A 20,353-nucleotide genomic window follows, 5' to 3' on the forward strand; every position below is an offset into this window, starting at 1 on the left:
CTTCAGAAGAAGCAAAAGTCGGAGGAACGGAGAATCGGCGGGGGTGGGTGGGGGCTGGGGTTTGTAGGGCTAAAGAGGTTACAGAGATACGGAGGGACAAGACTATGAAGGGATTTTAACATGAGGATGAGAATTTTACATTGGAGGTGTTGGAGGACCAGGATTTATTGTAGGTCAGGAGGACCGGGGTGATGGGTGAGTGGGATAGGATACAGGCAGCAGAGTTTTGGATGAGCTGAAGTTTACTGAGCATGAAGGATGAGAAGTTGGCCAGGAGAGCATTGGAATAGCCGAGTCTGGAGGAACAAAGGCACAGATGGGAGTTGCTGAGGCAGTGGAGGAGGCGGATGATGTTACAGAAGTGGAAGTAGGCAATCTTTGTGCTGGAGAGGATATGGGGTCCTAAAATTACAAGCCAAAACTGGGGTGGGCATGCCTGATTTTGTTAAAGTAAAATCTTGAAACTCTTAAAACAAAATGGTTTTAGTTTCATGTTTTGTAAGCACATCCTCCTGGGCAGCGCTATTCACAAATCTATTACTGTCTGTAAATATCTATCTCTGTGTGTATCTGTGGTCCTGTGCCCATCACTTGGGACATGCATGTCCTTTATTTTTCTTCACAACTGTACACATCACTTTCCGCTAACAATAAAGGAAAAACATTTTTTTAAATCCCATGCACTCTTATGTGAGACTAGGAAACAAAATTTTCAATAAAGCTAATTGATAGAGTTATATCCGTAAAGGTGATATTGTGGTAATGAATTATTTAATGATTGTGTGTAATGACTAACTAATGGATCTACAATTCAAATGTAGAGTTCAGTTTGATATTTTGCATCAGAAAAATAGTCCGATGTGTGTGCGGTTTTATGTTGCTGATCAGTTCCACCACTGCCTTCCACTACCTAAAAATGACCACGCTGGAGGCCTCCAAAATCTGGAAATCTATGATAGACCTTGTGCAACACTAATATGCAACAAAACGCCTCCACTTCACCAGCGATGAAATGCAATTGTTGTATGTGGAGTATCTTTGTAATTGAAACAGAAGGAGCAGACACAGAAACCTAGATTTTGTGATTAGCATTATTTTAACCAACACTAACCATTTATTTTAAATAGGTTGTCAGTATTAAAATATCACCAATGAGAAAAGCTGGGCTAGGGAATTCTGACCAACTCCTCTCTCTGTGGAGGTTGACTCGCTATATTACCTGTGAAATGAACAGTCACAGATTTACTGCAGATCAGGACATATGTCTGCAAGTCCTGCATAAAATGAAGGCTGCCCGTGATAAATTGCCATGCACAATCACTGTGCATTGTCTAATGGAAGAAATGGATCACATCATACCATTTGGAGCACCAGTGTCTGGGGCACTTAAAGCTTTTATGTGGGCTGATGCTTGTGATCCTCCATTCTGTAACTACCGATCTCAGCTGATGGGCTGTGGGAAGCTACTGACTGGAAGCTGGACACTTGTCCACATGAGGAGGGAAAAGTCTGAGGGAGGGTCACCCTGCACCTCTCTTGTTCACTACTTAGTGTTGCTTTCAGAACACCATGTGGAGCGCTGGAAGCAGGTTACCTGCTGGCTTACCCATCCTCTTGTCAATAGATGGTGTGGGGAGAATCAATTAGGAGGAAAAGGGAGAAATTAGCAGAAAGAACGATCCTTACTCTCACAAAAAGGGCCATATGATTAACATTTTTCAGTTTATAATTATATTTGTTCTGTTTATATTGTTGCAGGGGTCGCATCAAGCACTTGGATGTGGTTACACTCCTGAGAAGGATACAGCCGCCTTTAGGATTTGGCAAGCTGTGCCCACATAGAGTGGCCTGCAAAGTAAGGCTTGGTACACTTTGGAGATACATCTGCCAACCTTCCTACCCCACTCATGCATCATTAGCTGGTAAAGTCCCACCCATAGAGGAAGATTTTCTCTGTTCACTATTTGTCATGAAATTGTAAATGTGAGAACTCATTTACAATTTTGCTACAAATAGGAAATAGAGAAGATATTGTCTCATGGAATTTAAAGAAAGGATTCATAATGGGGGCCCAGTAATGTAACATCAATGATTTACTGATTGGTAAGACTTGATTTCATGTTCATGAATCCCCCACATGGTGAATTACCAATCAAGTGACCTGCCACGTTTGAGGACATTTTTGTGAGCAATTCAAAAAATATAAAGGAAAAGAATGTGAAATATGGGATGAGAAAGGCCACTGAGCCAGCTTGTTTCAATGGACTATGTACGATTGACACTATTATGGAGTTGTACTTTGCCTATTATATAGATTACTACATTGGTTATTCCTTTAACGGTACATTTGTTAGGCTCTATACATGATTAGCTGGCGACACTTGATTCCAGTGGTGTGCAGTATTTAAGATCATATGCACTCTTTTGATGCTATATGAATGAGTTATAATTCACACTCTTACACAGACACATTATTGTGGTTATTAGTGCTTGCAAAGCAATGGAAAACTGCTGGGTATGTAAGATTTCACAAACCCAATGATCACTCCCTGAGACCATCATCACAAATGTAATCCATTTTTTAATTATTAGTTTAATAATTACAGTCTAAATTATTCTTTTGTATCTTTTATAGTCCTGAGGATGCAAGAACAAAAAAAAAGTCAATTTAGGCAAGTCAGCCAGACAGCCAGCTTTCCCTTTGGCCCAGGTCACGTTTCAGTACCTGATCTGGTTTTCACAATATTCCACCCCAAACCCATATAATTCTATCTCCTGCAGAATCATGAATTGGTTCACTTTTTTTTGAGTGTTTTATCTAAGCTGTATGGAATAGGGTTCCTGAGCTGTTGGGACAGTTGAAATGCCTGTCATGGAATGCAGCTGACCAAGGGTTTCTAATGCAGGATGTTAGATTAAGTAGGCATTCTGGTATTTTGCGTGATTTAACCTTGGAGGGCAGAGAGAAACTTTGCCGAACCTTTTCCCAAATGATTAAATAGGTTGGGTAGAGTCCATGTGAAAGGTTCAGTGTTTCTTTGAATTCCTCTCATCATTCAGTACTCACTGTACTCAGGGACAGTCTATTACAGAAATCAACATGGCAGATTTCCCACTTATAGGAACATAGGAATTGCTGGACGAAAAAAGACCAAGGTTCATCTAGTTCATCTTCTACCATCCTAGTAGTTGGATGACACAATGATAATGGAGTTGTTGACTAATCATGGCAATCGATCTCTATCAATTAGTCTACAACAGACCCAGACATGAGGCAAGCAATAACCCCAGTGGTGGAAAGATTTCGGAACCATAGGTCCAAAGTCACCTGTTCCTCCAAGCATGCTACACTTACCATATATCATGTCTCAAATTACTCACATATTGTATCCCAAAATTTTATTTTCAAAGTTATTAGTATTTCCAGATTTTTTTACAATTCAAATTCTCAAACTGCCATGGTGGGATTTGAGTTTGCATTCTTTGGATTACTAGTCCAGTAACATAACCATTGCACCAACATATCCGTTCTAGCATTTGGACATGAAAAATCATCAGGTAGAGCACCTGGAGGAAAATTGGGTGGAGAGGATCACACACGAATTAGGAAACTCACCTGATTTTCCATCTATTCATTTAAATGGATGGAAAATCTGGCAGACTCTAGTACAGCTGCACAATCCTCGCTGCTCAATTTTCTTCTGCGTGCTCTGCCCAAGCAATCCTATATGCCCAAATACGGTAACAGGAAAATCTGTAAAACAACTCTAAATGAAGAAGCTATTTCTTATGGTCATGGGTGCTCTAGTTTTCTTCTTCTGGTTCTCTTATCCTTATTTCAAACAAAATCTTATTGATCCTCTTCATTATTTTTAAACATGGATTATGTCCCTTAAATTTTGATTTTCCAGTGAGTATATATTTAGCTTCCTTAGCCTAATATATCTAATATATACCTCACTGATCTAAACTCTGGAATCATCTTTGTTGAATTGCAGTAAGCCATGTTGTTTGTTGTTTCATGCAGCGCTTGGTATCCATGAATATGCCTTTAAACAGTGATGGCACAGTCATGTTCAATGCAACTCTCTTTGCTTTGGTTCGAACTGCGTTAAGGATCAAAACTGAAGGTACAAACTTTTAGAATATTTAATAGCTTGTCTAGTTTTAGATCTGTAAGCTATGATAGCCTTTAATGTTGATATGTTAATGAGGAGCTTGCTTTGGGACATCTATTTCAAAAATTGCTATTTTGAAGGGAGCAAAACAAAATAAATGCTTTACAGAGGGAGACTCACTGGAGGGGATTTTTCAACTGCCAGCTGCCTGTGTCTTGCCAGAAAATGGGCAATTAGAAGAGGTACATCTAGCAGAGAACTTGGACATGTGTCTGCCTAATTCAATTTTCAGACTGCCCTTTAAGTGGGCACCCAGCCTTCCTGTCCAAAGCAGGTGGGAAGCTGTTTAAATATGCGAATCAGGGTCCTACACCAGTTGTAGGACCCCCAATTGCAGTTTTCATGGAGAAATGGGTAGAGCTGGAGGCCATTCCAAAAAGGTAAGTTTTTCTGTTTTTTAAAGATTTTTAAGACCGAAATTTCCAGCCTGCCTCTGGCCCATTCTCGCTACACATGCCACCCTCCCCCTCCACCCCCCCCCCCCCGAGGTACTACCTGCCGCCATCTCTGTGCAGAAGCCAGATGATTTTCTGCAGCAATAAACCTGCAGATCGCCCATTTGACGCATGTAAAATTCAAAGGAGATCTGAACCTGAAAATAGTTCGCCCTCCTGACACAGTACCAATATTGCGTCCATTTTGGGCCCGAGCGGAAAATCTCCCCCATTATCACTGCCCCACTTAGAAGTTACAGGTAAGAGGGAATTGTTTGGTGCAGTGGGTTAGATTCTGGCTTTAACTTCAGGACCTATATTTGAATGTAGCCAGTGATAAACTCATTGTCCTGTCTGAACAGGGAATTTGGAACAAGCAAACGAGGAGCTTCGAGCAATTGTCAAGAAAATCTGGAAACGTACAAGTATGAAGTTGTTGGATCAAGTCGTGCCACCAGCAGGAGGTGAGCACCCTCCAAATATGTAACAGCTTGAAAAATGGAAGCCGTTACCCTGTAATAACATATAACTGGCCGAGTATATGATAAAACTTGGTATAATAGCAAGGTAACACTAAGTTAGTTGATAGGTGAATGAGTTCTAGGAGTAATTCAGAAATTGCTCTAGTCCCTTGATGGTGATGATGGTTGATCTGTCCATGTGGTTAACACAACGGTACTAGCATCTCTAAGGTATGCTTTAAGCGAAATTTCAAGAACACTGACATTTTATCTTTAAGGAAATCATCTGAAGACTCTTTATCCAGTTAGAATACTTATTGAAAAATTCATTAAACTCATTGAAAATATGCCTCTTTCAAAAGCACTTTAAACAGCTGAATCTTAGATGTATACCTCAGATATGTACTTTGCAGATATATTTGTTTGAATTTATTTCTCTAAGAAATTTTAAGGAATGTGTTAAAAGCATTAGAGATAATCTGGGTAATCAGATTTAAGAAATTCCCCTTTATAAGTACAGAGTATTGATTTAACTAACAATTAAATTTGTAATCATCAAGTTAGCTTTATTTATAAATTATCTGCATGTGTTTGGAATGTTACTGTTACATTTTAGACTTTTAGTAGTTTTTGCCTTTCAACAGTTGTAGCAGACTTCCGTTTTGTGAGGAGTAGCCTCATGAGCCAGGAGTGTACTACGACTAAATGTGACATCTAGCTGCCCTATACATACAATCTGTTGCAACTGAAATTCCTCAGTCATTCCAGCAGACTCTCATAGCAACCTCGTTGGGAGTCCACCGTAATTGCTGCAAACTCCACCAGGACTTGGATACACTAGGGCCCAGCCATGGGCTGAAATTTCCAGGATGGCCTTGTGGGCAGTTCCCATGCCCCGGCCTTACAGGAACCCAGCACAACATTAGAGGCTGATACGCCAAGTGAGAAAAGGGGTACCTGTCTCTTGAAAGATGGAAGTGGGACCTCCAGGGGTTCCAGGCCAGGGAAGCGGCCTGGGTCCCAGAACATCCACCAGGGAATTTTTTTCTTCATGAATGCAGCCCCCTTGGGCCCTTTTGAATGTTTCCAGGGACTCCAACACTCCACCTGGACGTGGCAGCCTGGGACCCACCGTCCCATGCTAAATTGATGCTATCCCCAGACCCTGCACAATCTGACAAAGTCTGCAGGGCATCAGTGGATGCAATTCCAGCCTAAGTGCTGGGATCATGCCCTGTGGCATTTAAGGGTTGCTATCTTCAGCCCTGAAAAGACCAAATCAAGAATTCCATTGAGAATGTTTGATAATGTTCCAAGCTTCCTAATTCAGAATATAGTTGCTGCATTCCTACAGTAAAGGCGCATGAACATACACAGTATTGCTTATGATTTCCTATATTTATCATAACTGAAACAATAGGATTAAATCATTTCTGCATGGTGCATAACATCTTTATGTTCCAGATGATGAAGTTACTGTTGGGAAGTTCTATGCCACATTCCTAATCCAGGATTATTTCAGAAAATTCAAGAAGCGCAAAGAACAGGGCATTGTTGGGAAAGCAGTGCAGAAAAATGCACTCTCTCTACAGGTACATGTGAGAAACCTTTCTTAATTTAAATGTTATGTTTACTTTTTTTTTGAAAAGCACTGTGTCTGGTCATTGTCCATGTGTGTACTATTTAGCTAGAAGTAAATCATTGTGCATACAATTTATGTTAAATTTATTTAATTTTTTTTCCTGTGAAACTTTGTACTTCTGAGGTGAAATATATCAATGTGAAGGAATGAAAGCTTTTGGACTCCGTGTTAGCATTAAGTACTGCTAGGTTCCATGTACAGTGTAAAGTTCCCTTCCCCTGGTCCAACACCATACCTTAATCCCAACCTAGTGCTAGTTCCGTTCTCCGGATATTACTGTACTAGCTCGAATCTGATTTGTGACTTCTGCAAACTAATATCTGGTAGGATGCTTTCATCTGATCAGTCGAGCAAGGCTCGGATCCAAATCCTAGACGTGAAGGGACAGCGTTGTGCTAAACCAGTGTGCTTCAGCATTGTACTTTTTGAATTATGATAAATGATGGGACTTCTTGTTTAAAATAGTGTTTAAAAGTTTGAAATCACTAAATCATTACCTTACTATTTCTGACAAAATTATCGTGCCACTCAACTGCTGTTTTATTCTCACTAATTCCTTGTATCTTTCTATTCTTCAATTAAGAGATATAAGTAGTAAATTGTTGGCATTCTAGAGTGAGCCAGATTGAGAGAAATGAGCATCATTTTAGCTCAGGGCAGGAATCGGGGATGCTAGGTCGAAGCGGGGGGCAATCCATCAGGCACACCAGAGCGTGAAGCATATGCAAATAAGTGGCCTTAATGCCTGCTTGAGGTCCCCACTCCAACATTCATTTGCCCTGAGGTAGCCAGCACCCAGCCCTACGGACCGCCTGCAACAAAGAAGGCAAGTAACTTGCCTGAATGTAGAGCTGGGAGGAACTGGAGTGCTCCTCCCGACCCACTTTAAAGGACCGTCCAGATCATCGCCGCTCCCGTCCCCTGCCACCCCAGCCTTGAAATGCACAACTCCCAATCTCCCACACACCCCCTCCTTTACACCCCAAGATGCCCAACTCCCAATCTGTCACTCCCACTGGCCCCAAACCCCGATCTCCCACGCCCCCATCCCAGCCTCTGAGTCCTGATCTCCCTCCCCTGCGACTCCAGGTTCCCTGATCCAATGAATTTGCTCAGCCCCCGCTCCCCCCCAATCCCCGACTGAACCCCTGGACCCACTTACCTGAGGGCCGCTGTGGTGCTAGCAGTGGCCTAATTTCTTAGTAGTCCTCTGCACTTCTCACTGGCGGGCTGTAGCGCCGCACTGGCTCTATAACAATGAGGTCCAAGGCCCAATATCAGGGTCACCTCAGATCTCACCATTCTGGTGGAGGGTATTTCCCTCAGCGCCCAAAAATCGGCAGTGGCAAATTTCTAGGACTCTGTCTTCATTTCATTTTTTAGTTCTTTTCTTCATTATTTTAATGAAAAGCACAAAAGAATTTTATGTTTAAATTTTGGTTTCTAGCAGAGCAAAGAAAAAAATTGTTGCTGAGTGATAAGCTCATGTAATTTAGTAAAAAAAAACCTCCCTCATATGGTTAGTTTGTCCATGTATTTACTTAGCTATTTTGAGACATGAATAAAGAATTGGCCCAATTACAGGACAGACACGACTTAATAGATTACATGAAACTGAACAGACGGAGGGTCTTGAATATGTAATGAATGTTTGAATTGGAAAACAGCACAGATATGAAGATACATAGGGATACAGGAGAAAACAATATTTTAATTTTAATATCAATTAAAAATGTCAGGGTTGGGGATGGATACCTAATAATTTCTTTGCTCCCAGAGTTCCAGGTCAGGTATGGCAGAGCTCTTTTTATCCAGGTTTCAGACAACAGTCAGAATTTAGCTCCAGCAATTGACAAATCTCACCTTCATTCCAAGTAAGCCAACTGATCTACACAACATTTTTACCACTCTTCACATTACATTTCCGAGTGGCAGGCAGTGACTAGTGGGGTACCGCGGGGATCGGTCCTTGGACCCCAGCTATTCACAATATATATTGGCCCTGAAATTAGGATCGGGAGCTTGCCGCGCGTGCAAGCCCCCGATGTGCACTCACCCTGCGCGCCGACATCTGAAGCCCGGGCCTGCTTGCATTTCCTGTCACTGGCCCGGTTCAGATGTCGGCGGCGTAGTTAGTGCGATGTGCCGGCTGGGATCAGGTGAGCACTGTGCAGCCAATCTGGGGAGGGGAAACCTCATTCATGAGTTTGAGAGTAAGAACTGTCAAACTCATGAAAAGTATGGGCTGCCAAAACACTACTTAAACTTTAAATAAAATTTTAAAAAACATCCCACTGATTATATTAACTATAAATAAGTTTAAAAAAATATTTTAAACAATTAATCAAATTTTTGAAAAAAATAAATTTTTAAAAAATAGGGTCTAAAACTAAACTTACCTTACTGTAAATTCTTTAAAAATAATAAACCTGTGGGGAAAAAAAAGTCTAAATTGTACTAAAAGACCACTTGCCTGTAAAACTAAGTACTTACGTCTGGTTTTTCCACGCGTAAAAACCGGAGGCCTTTACACTCGGGCAACTCTGGGGGGGGAAAAAAAAGGAATTTCACTGCGCACACGCTGCCTGTGCAGTCGCACGCGTTCTGCCTCTTAACCCCTTGGGTCAGAGGACATGAAAAGCCGGTTTTCAGCGCATGCGCTGTGCATGCTGAAAACCGGCAAATCCTCCGGGCACACGCGTGAGTACCCCGTCCGTACTCGCGCGTTGTGACAGGAATTACTGGGCCAATAATGATCTAGACAAGGGAATTAGATGTAATATCTCCAAATTTGCAGACGACACAAAGCTGGGTGGGCGTGTGTGCTGTGAGGAGGATGCCGAGAAACTACAGGATGATTTGGACAGGTTGGGTGATTGGGCAGAAGCATGGCAGATGCAATATAACGTGGATAAAGGTGAGGTTATCCACTTTGGTGGCAAAAACAGGAAGGCAGATTATTATCTGAATGGCAATAGATTGGGAGAAGGGGAAGTGCAACAAGACCTGGGTGTCCTTGAAGTCGCTGAAGGTAAGCATGCAGGTGCAGCAGGCGGTTAAGAAGGCAAGTGGTATGTTGGCCTTCGTAGCGAGAGGGTTTGAGTACAGGAACAAGGATGTCTTGCTGCAGTTGTACAGGGCCTTGGTGAGACCACATCTTGAGTATTGTGTGCAGTTTTGGTCGCCTTATCTGAGGAAGGATGTTCTTGCCATGGAAGGAGTTCAGTGAAGATTCACCTGGCTGATACCTGGGTTTAGCAGGAATGACGTATGAGGAGAGATTGGGTCGATTGGGCTTGTACTCGCTGGAGTTTAAAAGAATGAGAGGGGATCTCATTGAAACTTATAAAATTCTGACAGGACTGGACAGACTAGATGCAGGAAGGATGTTCCCGATGGTCGGGGAGTCCAGAACCAGGGGTCACAGTCTAAGGATAAGGGGTAAGCCATTTAGGACAGAAATTAGGAGGAATTTCTTCACCCAGAGAGTGGTGAACCTGTGGAATTCTCTACCACAGAAGGCAGTAAAGGCCAATACATTAAATATATTCAAGAAGGAGTTAGATACATTTCTTAAGGCTAAAGGGATCAAGGGATATGGAGAGAAGGCAGGAACGAGGTACTGAATTTGGATGATCAGCCATGACCGCATTGAATGGTGGAGCAGGCTCGAGGGGCCGAATGGCCGCCTCCTGCTCCTATCTTCTATATTTCTATGACAAGAAATTCACCCTTGGGGGACACATGGCAAAAATGTAAAATTGGCATATTGTGAAATAACTCACAATTTTACAAAGTGTATTTCCAAAGGACCCAAAATTACAGGGGCTATGATGTGGCACCTTTTGCTGCAAGAGTCGAAATTTGGGACAGAACCCGGTTCTGTCAGGATTCTGACTCGTGTAAATTGTATGTAAAATTCCAACAGGGGGAGAAAGCGAGTCACCTGCCCACGCCTCCCCACATCTATCCCAGGAATTCTGCCCTTATAAGGTCTCAATGGAACTTGCCAGGTGAAAGCTGACGTGAGTTCCATTCCGGCCCTTCGGAATGCCCCAGATGGTCCCGTAAGAAAGGTAAAATTCTTCTCTTCAAAGCAAGCAAAAAAATTAACTCCAGATTGTGTTCAGACTGGAAAGGACAGCAGGATGCCTCTATTGGAGTGGCTGTGTGCTGCTCCATTACCTACCAGCAGTTTAGGGAAGGTGCCTCTAAAGCACATTATTGTTATGGGTGAGCGGCCTGACCTGACCATGTAAATGATCAGAATTTTAGCCCCAAAATATTTGCTATTGAAAGTTGTCGAGGTGATCGGAATATGAATGTCATAAAAGTCAACAGAGTCCAAAGTAGCTCAAACATCTGAGGACTCAAAATCACGTCAATAATCTGCAATACAAAAAATTACAATGAAAAAATTTGCAAACAAAAAAGAGTTACCCAACTACACAGGAATACTAAAAGAAAAGGTCCTAATGCGGGAAGAAGAATGGGGTGGCTACAATCGTCCACCTTGTGGAACATGGACTTACCCGATACTTCCTTTGACTCCAGCGGTTCTGGTGAGTATTAAATTGTTTTATTTAAACCCATGTTCTTTTACTTCAGATTTATCAGCCCAAACAATTAGCATTAAGCCTTGTCTTACATGCATTGCAATAACATATTTACAACTCTTTCAAAACTTTTCTAAATATTTTTGATCCATAACTAATTGCCTTTGCATTATTCCAGTAGTCAACTTTCTCATGTTCCGAATTCTTGCAAACTTTCATTGTGATATGTAGTCCTTCAGTGCAGCATCAGATAAGCAAAACTTGTGTCTCTGCAGATAATTCTCCCACTCTGAAGTAATGGGGACCAGAATAACAGCAAGCTATTGTCTTGGTTGGAGGAGAATCATGAAGAATCTTGCATGGCTGAGGAAGCAATGGAAATTATGAAGGTGTAAGAAAGTCCCTAATGGAACCAATCTCTAGAATGTAAGAGCAGGTGGCAGGAGACAATTTGTACCTGGATGTATCTTCCACAGGAGCAACGCAAGTAATAGAAAGAACGACTAACTTGCATTTATATAGCACCTCTCACAACATCCCAAAGTGCTTTACAGCCAATTAAGTACTTTTGAAGTGTAGTCACTATTGTAGTGTAGGAATCGCGGCAGCTAATTTGCACACAGCAAGATCCTACAAACAGCATAATGACCAGATAATCGGCTTTAGTGATATTGATTGAGGGATAAATATTGACCAAGACATCGGGGAGAGCTCCCCTGCTCTTCTTCGAAATAGTGCCATGGGATCTTTTACATCTACCTGAGAGGGCAGATGGAACCTCAGTTTAACGTCTCAGCTGAAAGATGGCACCTCTGACAGTGCAGCAATCCCTCAGTACTGCACTGGAGTGTCAGCCTAGATTTCTGTGCTCAAGTCTCTGGAGTGGGACTTCAACTCACAACCTTCTGGCTCAGAAGCGAGCGTGCTACCAACTGAGCCACAATTGACATTATAGGGACACAACAGGCAGAGTTCACAGGTGTAGTGCCTTCATCTCCCCCATAAAGTTCTAAAGCATACAGAAGGGATAACTTGGCACTTGTGGGCACTATGCAAATGTGGGTTCAACCACATCTGCATGGACTTGGGTACATGGTGAAATATTTTGCAGTATCATGGAGCCTAATTGTCACAGCTTGCAGTCCCTTTGGTCAATATAAGGCATTCATTTGGAAGACCCCATAGTGTAAATTCATTGATCTTGTGCTTCCACAGGGAGCACATGTTGGAAATAGGATTACAACACTGTAGTGCCAATTCTCCATTGCCGTTAACCATTAAGAGGCTGAGATCAGTGAATTTACCCATATGAATCCTCCATACCAATTCCAGAATGTCATTGTTCCGCCCTCCAAAGTCAATTGAAGACCAACTTGGGGAGAAATGTTGGAGCATCATCTGGGGACATTGTGGCTGATGTGCCATTCCATCCTAAGGATGAACATGTAGAATTCCTCCCAAAACTCAGAGAGCAAGATGTCATATCTAGAAATAAAAGCAATGTACATAAGTGTCATTGTATATGATTTTCACATTATGATATCTGATCAGGCACTATATAAATGCAAAAGCAAAATACTGTGGATTCTGGAAATCTGAAATAAAATCAGAAAATGCTGGAAAACACTCAGCAGGTCAGGAAGCATCTGTGGCGAGAGAAACAGAGTGAATGGCCGTGATTTGATCATAGGTGTCGGGATGGTGGGTGGTTTCCGGGTTCCAGTCACGATCCTGGCTGCAGCCGCTCTGTCAAAGGGATTTTCCCTTGATTGGCCTTGTTAAGCCCGCCCTGCGGGCTTCCCGGCCAATTAACAGGAAGTGGGTTTGATGATGTCATTTGATGATTCATCAGCTGGTTTCCTTGAAGGGACCATGACCACATTGAGTTTAACAGTTGTTCTGTCAGTGTTAGACAGCATTGAAGTGCTGCAAACACTGACAAGCACTGTACAAAGGTGGATGCTTGCACCCAGGCTCTCAAATGAATCCCTCCATATGCTTTTGGAGGGAGTCACATCACGCAGAGAGGTTATCTTCCCTTCCAAGGGCGGAGGAGACCTCCCCAGGACACCAACGCAGCCTGGTTGGACACTGCACAGGAGGGCAAAAGCAGGGATGTCGTCAGAAGTCGCTGGCTGCAGTGGCGCCAACCTTTCAATGATCTCAGTGGATCACAAAACGTTACTGCAAAGCCACACTCAAACTCACCCTGCTGTGCCACTCAACACATCCCTATCACTCTGCCTTCCATACCCTTCTCCTGCACATCCTTACTCACACTAACTTACCTTGCACCTCCATCCAACCCTATCTACTTTATCACTTCCCCATCTCACTAGCCACCCCTCACACTCGCCCTCATCCTACTGCAAGCATACCAACTAACACCACACAAGGGTAGGCACTTGAGAGGTTTAGCCAATGTCCATGTGAAGTTTCTGGTAATGTGTTGTCATAGTGAAATCTATTTTTCCAACACTGCCTCATTTTGGATAGATCTGAGCACACCTTGAGAAATGTCTTACTGAGTTCCAGTGAATGTTCAAGCAGAACTCCCCGCGCCCACCACCCCCGCCCATAGTGACGAGTGTGCATGGAATGGCTTGGACATTAAAGGGATGCTTCACGCTGCTGGTGTAGGATGGTGTCAACCTGGCACATGTGGTAGCCAGGGTTAACAGCGTCAAGTGAAGTAAATCTGGCCATGGTGATGCCATCATTGGCCTCCCGGCCAGCAATGTTGTCAGGGATTGATGCCCTGTGTCCTGTGCAGCATCAGGTGATGGCGGAGAAGGTTGGTGATGTTATTGGTGATGATGGTGTGCCTGGTGATGTTGGTGTTGGGGCTGTTCGTGGAGGATTCAGAGGACCACGGTATGATTTTTTCAAGGACACTGATGTAGCTGCAATAAATGTCAGCTGCAGGTGAGATGACAGAAGCGCTCTGACAATGGTGAAGGAGGTTGTTCCAATGAGGTAGCACTGGACATACAGTTGGCTCTAAACGCTTGCAAGCTAAAGAAATCTCTATGTATTACAAATGCAGTAGCCAACATTTGGTGCGCTCTGAAACAGTCCATCTGCAACATGGCATCCTTTATACCACTTCTGCAGCTGTCAGCTTATCAAACATCAGGGCAGACTCAAATCACGGCAGGTTGAGCTGGCATGTTCCCCGAGCAGCGGGTAACCTGTGGGGGAAAACGTAAAATGAGAAGGAAGCCTCAAAATAGTATTAAATTGGCTCTTAACAAGCCATTTAATGAGCTCAATTGTATCCCCTGCTGCTTGGTGTCGGTTCAGTTCTCCGCTGACAGACCCAACACCTGGGAGACTCGCGTGGAGGCGGGTTGACAGCGTGTTTCCTACCCGCTGTCAATCTTTGCTATTTTGACACCAGACCGCCTCCAAACCCGCCCTCTGAGCGCCGGCAAATTCACGGCCAACGTTTCCGATTGATGACCTTTCATCAGAACTGGAAGATGGTAGAGATTAACAGTTTTTAAATGCATTTTTTTCTTTTTCTTTCATTATCTACCTAGCAGCTCTTGTTATACAGTTACATTTAAATATTTTCAATGTTCACGTTGCACTAATCTATATAGCAGTTTGTTTTAATTATGTTGCTGCATTCAGATATTTCTTATAGAATGTGTTTTAAGGTTTCCAATTATATATTGAAATACAATTTCATTCAACTTCCATGGCATCTGCATTCCAAATATTTTTCCAGTTACCACAAAAAGCTTTGCATCAATCGCTCCTTTGTGTCATCTCCCTTTTCCTTGGCCACAACACTTTTCTCGTTTCATGTAAAGGTTGCTCTGAACTCCAGCTTGGCAATGTAACCTGAAATATGTTTCTTGAAAGCTCTTCTAATTTGACTATATTATGCACCTCTGAAACTCTGCTCTTGAACATTCTGGTGAATCATTTGTCATTGCCTTACATATGTGACATGGCTAGGCAATGTGCACATCCATATGGTCTCCTACCAAAGCTCTGTTCATGTCTGTCCAATTTCTCAAAGGGCTCGATTACCTTTAAAATGTTGCCCTTTTGCTCCCTTAGGACCATTTCAAAAAATAATGTGGCCTAATTTCTTCAACCCTCATGGGCCTCAGGGTCCCCATATCAAAGCACTCGGGTGCCATGCTGACGACTGCAAACGCATTAGGGTGGGTGCCACTGTTGTGACTTTAAGGGCACAGGCCACTGATCCAGACTATTTAAATGGCCCTGTCTCCATGATTTGAAATGGGATGAACTCCAGTGGCAGCTGGAAATCCAGCCCCACCTCACCAATCTCGTGAAGTGGTGCGCCGATAACAACCTGGCCCTTAACATCAAGAAAACCAAAGAAATCATTGTGGACTTCAGGAAGTCTAAAGGCGGAAGTCACACCCCCATTCACATCAATGGGGCTGTGGTGGAAAGGGTGGACAGCTTTAAGTTCCTCGGAGTCCACATCACGGAAGACCTCTCCTGGTCCCTCAATACCTCCTCTCTGGTGAAGAAGGCCCAGCAACGCCTATATTTCCTAAGGAGGCTGAAGGGATGTAACCTGCCACCCCTGATCCTCTCTAACTTTTACCGCTGCACAATAGAGAGCATCCTGACGAACTGTATCACAGTATGGTATGGCAGCTGTAGCTACTATGACCGGAAAGCCCTGCAGAGGGTAGTCAAAACTGCCCAACGCATTACCGGCACCCGGCTACCGACCATAGCGCACATATATCAGAAACGCTGTTTACGGAGGTCACGAACCATCATCAAAGACCCTACCCACCTCAGCCACAGTCTGTTCGCCCTCCTGCCATCTGGGAGACACTACATATGCATTCGCACCCGTACGACCAGATTTAGGAACAGCTTCTTCCCCAGGGCTGTCATCCTACTGAACTCCACAAATAAACTCTAAAGCCTGCACATCTGCCAATGCACTTTATTATGGTTATGTTTATGTTAATGTATTACAAGCCAAATGTATGTTGAATGTTTAAATGTCTTAATCTAAATGTACACTCTCGGGAGCCGCAAGCCTACATTTCGTTGTACTGCACTTGTGCACTAACAATGACAATAAAAGTTGATTATTATTATTATTATTACTTCCAGTGGCAGAGCAGGAACCCCAGAATTCTGTGCAAATTCAGTGGCCGGAATTTTCCCCTAGAAAAATGGGTGGGTTTGGAGCATGGGGGCAGTTAAAGTGTTAAAAATGCGATTCCCGATCTGATCCTGCCTCCAACCCGCCCACTTCCGGTTTTGCAGGAAGCATGATGGGGGCGGGCGACCAACCCGCTCCCAAGGGGCATTACCTCAATTTAAATAGTGTTATGAGACTGGAATCCTCTTTTTCCCCCTCCATTTTGTGTTTAACTGCCTGTGGACGGATTTCACACAATAAATGAAACCCGGCAGTTAAACCGAGATGGGGACTGCTGCATCCAGGAGGTAAGTGGTTTTATACCTACCTCCTGGATCCAGGGTCCCTACCTAGCCCACCCCCCACCCCCCCCGCGATCGGAGATCCCCCCCCCCTCGACCCCCAACCAACGATGATGATGAGGCCGACCACAATCCTCCGATCCTCAGTATTATTGCTGCGAAGAAATATTTTTGATTTTTGCTTTGAAGTTGGTGCAGATTTCAAATTCACTCTGAACAGCTTGAAATACCACACATGTTAGAAGGCTTTAGTTATGGATAATCCAGACATTCCATTCTTTAAAATAATTACAAAAAATACTGGAAATGTGCAGATCAGTCAACATCTGATAGAGAAAGGCCAATTTCTGACCCTTTTATTACCTGAGAGGAGTACTGCAATTCTGATTAGGGAACATATGCACAAAATTAAAGGTCTTTAGAATTCTTGACAGTACACTGTATTCATGATGTCAGTGTGGAATAATCATTCCAAGCTAATCTCTATGACTCAGAATTGGGCACTGGAAAGAGGTAGTTGTTTATTTTTAATGATTGGAACTGCTATCAGAACAGTTGCAGATGGGTTGGTGGGTCCAAAGTGGCCTCAAATCACAATCATTATGGACCAGTATACTCCCTGAGAAAATGTTCATTCACCTAAATTTTTGCATCACTAAATATTCTTGAAACTCAATTCCCACATGTTTGAAACAAAAACCTAGATTTTCTGTTCATGTTAAACACCCCTAGGTGCATCTTGGGCAGACGAAAACAAAATCTTCTTCAGGAGCCATTCCACCGACTCCCCGTTTGTCCCTGTCACTGCCAGGATTTCACACTGGTTGTAACAGGGGATGTACAATATGCCTACCCCTAAAATTGTAAATGTATGCAAATGACAAAAATATGATATTTGATGCATTTGCCGTAATTTGCTGTTAATAGATCCTATGGGATCTATTAACATTTGATTTCTTTTTGGTGGGGCCCATGTGTGGCTCAGTACCACACACATTTACCACTGGCTTCATTGCTGGCCTATTTTGTCAGGATTTTTGAGGGGGCCAGGAACCCCCGAGACACCTCTCCAGACTGCGTCGGTACCATCAGAATTTAAAGTGCAGCTATCCAAGTGTGGAAACCAGGCAGAAATGGGTTCCACCGCAACTTGCAGCCCCTCTACTGTCCCATGATAGAGAAGAATTTCAGGGGGATTATGTTTTCTTTTGATTTTTGGTAATTAATTTCTGAAAGTACAATGTCTCTGAAGTTTGATGAACATCAAATAGAGGTTTTAAAATGACTGAACTGGTTATGGACCTACACATGTACAGTTCCCAGCATGTTCATCTTTGAAATCTGCCCAGAATCCAATCAGAGAACATGTCATAAAGTTCAACTGAAAGGCATGACATGAGGAAAAACTGTTTTACGCAGCCAGTGGTTAGGATCTGGAATGCACTGCCTGAAAAGGTGGTGGAGGCAGACTCAATCATGGCTTTCAAAAGGGAATTGGATAAGTACCTGAGGGAAAAAATTTTGCAGGGCTACATGGAAAGGGCGGGGGAGTGGGACTAGCTGAATTGCTGTTGCAGAGAGCCAGCACGGGTTCGACGGGCCGAATGGCCTCCTTCTGTGCTGTAACCATTCTATGATGGGTGGGTCACAGTGGTAGAGTACTGTTATATGCATCTGTACACTCCTGCTCCTACTGGCCCACAACAAAACATTTTTAAAAAAACATACCTCTCTGGACCTCGTCTGGTCCTAGATCCACTTCCCAACAGCTTTGGCCCGGAGGGGACGCTACCACTGCTTCCTGCTCGGGCCTCAGTTTAATTTTGCAGTCAGGTCTCATTAACGTCATCGGAGCCTGATCTGCATATTTAAAGAAGGATTCCGCCAGAGGCGAGTGTCCTTGCCGCCTGCAATTGCAGTTGGCCAGATCATGGCGGGAAGCCAGTGGGTAAGCTTCCCATTCCATTTTAACTGCTTCCCTGCCTGGTTTTCGCCAGGCGGGGGATTAAAATTCCCCCCAATACCTGTAGAATAATATGTAATGGAAAATGTTCACACTTTAAAAAGAAACTTTTAGAACTTTTTCTTTTCCCTTTTTAGGCTGGTCTACGTACTTTGCATGACATTGGCCCTGAGATTCGTCGCGCCATATCTGGGGACCTGACAGCAGAAGAAGAACTGGAAAAAGCAATGAAAGAGGCCGCTTCAGCTGCGTCTGAAGATGACATTTTCAGGGTAGGTTTCACATTAGGTAATCGCTAAAAAATCATGGAGGGATTTAAACTTTTCCCCTTAAATCCTGTATAGGTCAGTATCATGTGGTTTTATCAACTTAGCAGCCTATTTTCCTTACACTCATTTCTGATATTATGACATTGTTTACATAACATTCAGCCAGTATTTTGCACATAATATAATGTATAGCACCTTTGAGAGATTCAACAGGGTGGATTTGGGTGGAACCTTGAAGATATCACTGATGTGTTAAATCGTTACTTTGCATTTGTGCTGAGTTCCCAGTGCTGATAGATAGAGGTGCAACTGGAATTGAATCTGTGGATGTCAATGTAGAAATAGTCCTGGCTATAATTAGGGCTCTTAAGGTAGTTTAGGCTTCTGGGCCTAATTATATTCACCGTAGAGTACAAATAGAAATGGGGTTATGTTAAGTGAGCAAAGTCTCATCTATTTAACAGCTCTTTGAAATTTTGAATGCCCTCAAAAGTTTGTCACCATCCTCCGCCTGCTTCACGACAACATGCAAGCTGTGATCCTGAACAACAGTTCCACCACAGACCCAATTCACATACGAACCGGGGTCAAGCAAGGCTGTGTCATCGCACCAACGTTCGTCTCGATCTTCCTTGCTGCAATGCTCCATCTCACCCTCAGTAAGCTCCCCACTGGAGTGGAGATAATTTACAGAACAAACGGGAAACTGTTCAACCTCCGTTGCCTCCAGTCCAGATCCAAGGTCGTCCAATCCTCTGTCGTCGAATTACAGTATGCGACGATGCTTGCGTCTGCGCTCGCTCGGAGGTCGAACTCCAAACCATCGTCAACACCTTCACCGAAGCGTACGAGAGCATGGGCCTTACACTAAACATCTGTAAGACAAAGGTCCTCTACCAACCTGCCCCCGCCACACAGTACTGGCCCCCGATTATCAAAATCCACGACAAGGCCTTGGACAACGTGGACCACTTTCCATACCTCGGGAGCCTACTGTCAACAAGGGCAGACGTCGACGATGAAGTCCAACGCTGCCTTCAGTGTGCCAGTGCAGCCTTCGGTCGCCTGAGGAAGAGAGTGTTTGAAGACCAGGACCTCAAACCCGGCACTAAGCTCATGGTCTACAGAGCAGCAGTGATACCCGCCCTGCTGTATGCCTCAGAGACATGGACAATGTACAGCAGGCACCTCAAAGCACTGGAGAGGTACCACCAACGCTGCCTCCGCAAGATCCTGCAAATCCATTGGCAGGATAGGCGCACCAATGTCAGTGTTCTTGCTCAGGCCAACATCCCCAGCATCGAAGCTTTGACCACGCTCGATCAGTTCCGATGGACGGGTCACATTTGTCCGCATGCCCGATACGAGACTCCCAAAACAAGCGCTCTACTCGGAG

General features: G+C 43.6%; 1 protein-coding gene across 1 annotated transcript in view; it reads left to right on the plus strand.

Moving 5' to 3' along the window:
• The window catches only part of LOC147106123 (voltage-dependent L-type calcium channel subunit alpha-1C-like), a 531,473-nt gene that overhangs the window by 485,437 nt on the left and 25,683 nt on the right, over positions 1-20,353 (plus strand). The window contains exons 34-38 of the mRNA XM_086008919.1: positions 1,759-1,855; positions 4,028-4,130; positions 4,975-5,076; positions 6,538-6,665; positions 18,826-18,960. Coding sequence (XP_085865045.1) covers positions 1,759-1,855; positions 4,028-4,130; positions 4,975-5,076; positions 6,538-6,665; positions 18,826-18,960 — 565 coding nt within the window. The remainder of the gene's footprint in view (positions 1-1,758; positions 1,856-4,027; positions 4,131-4,974; positions 5,077-6,537; positions 6,666-18,825; positions 18,961-20,353) is intronic.

The sequence above is a fragment of the Somniosus microcephalus genome, chromosome 16, assembly GCF_052327205.1.
Source record: "Somniosus microcephalus isolate GS21.2 chromosome 16, FLI_Smic_1.0, whole genome shotgun sequence".
In the NCBI taxonomy this organism is placed as follows: Eukaryota; Metazoa; Chordata; class Chondrichthyes; order Squaliformes; family Somniosidae; genus Somniosus; species Somniosus microcephalus.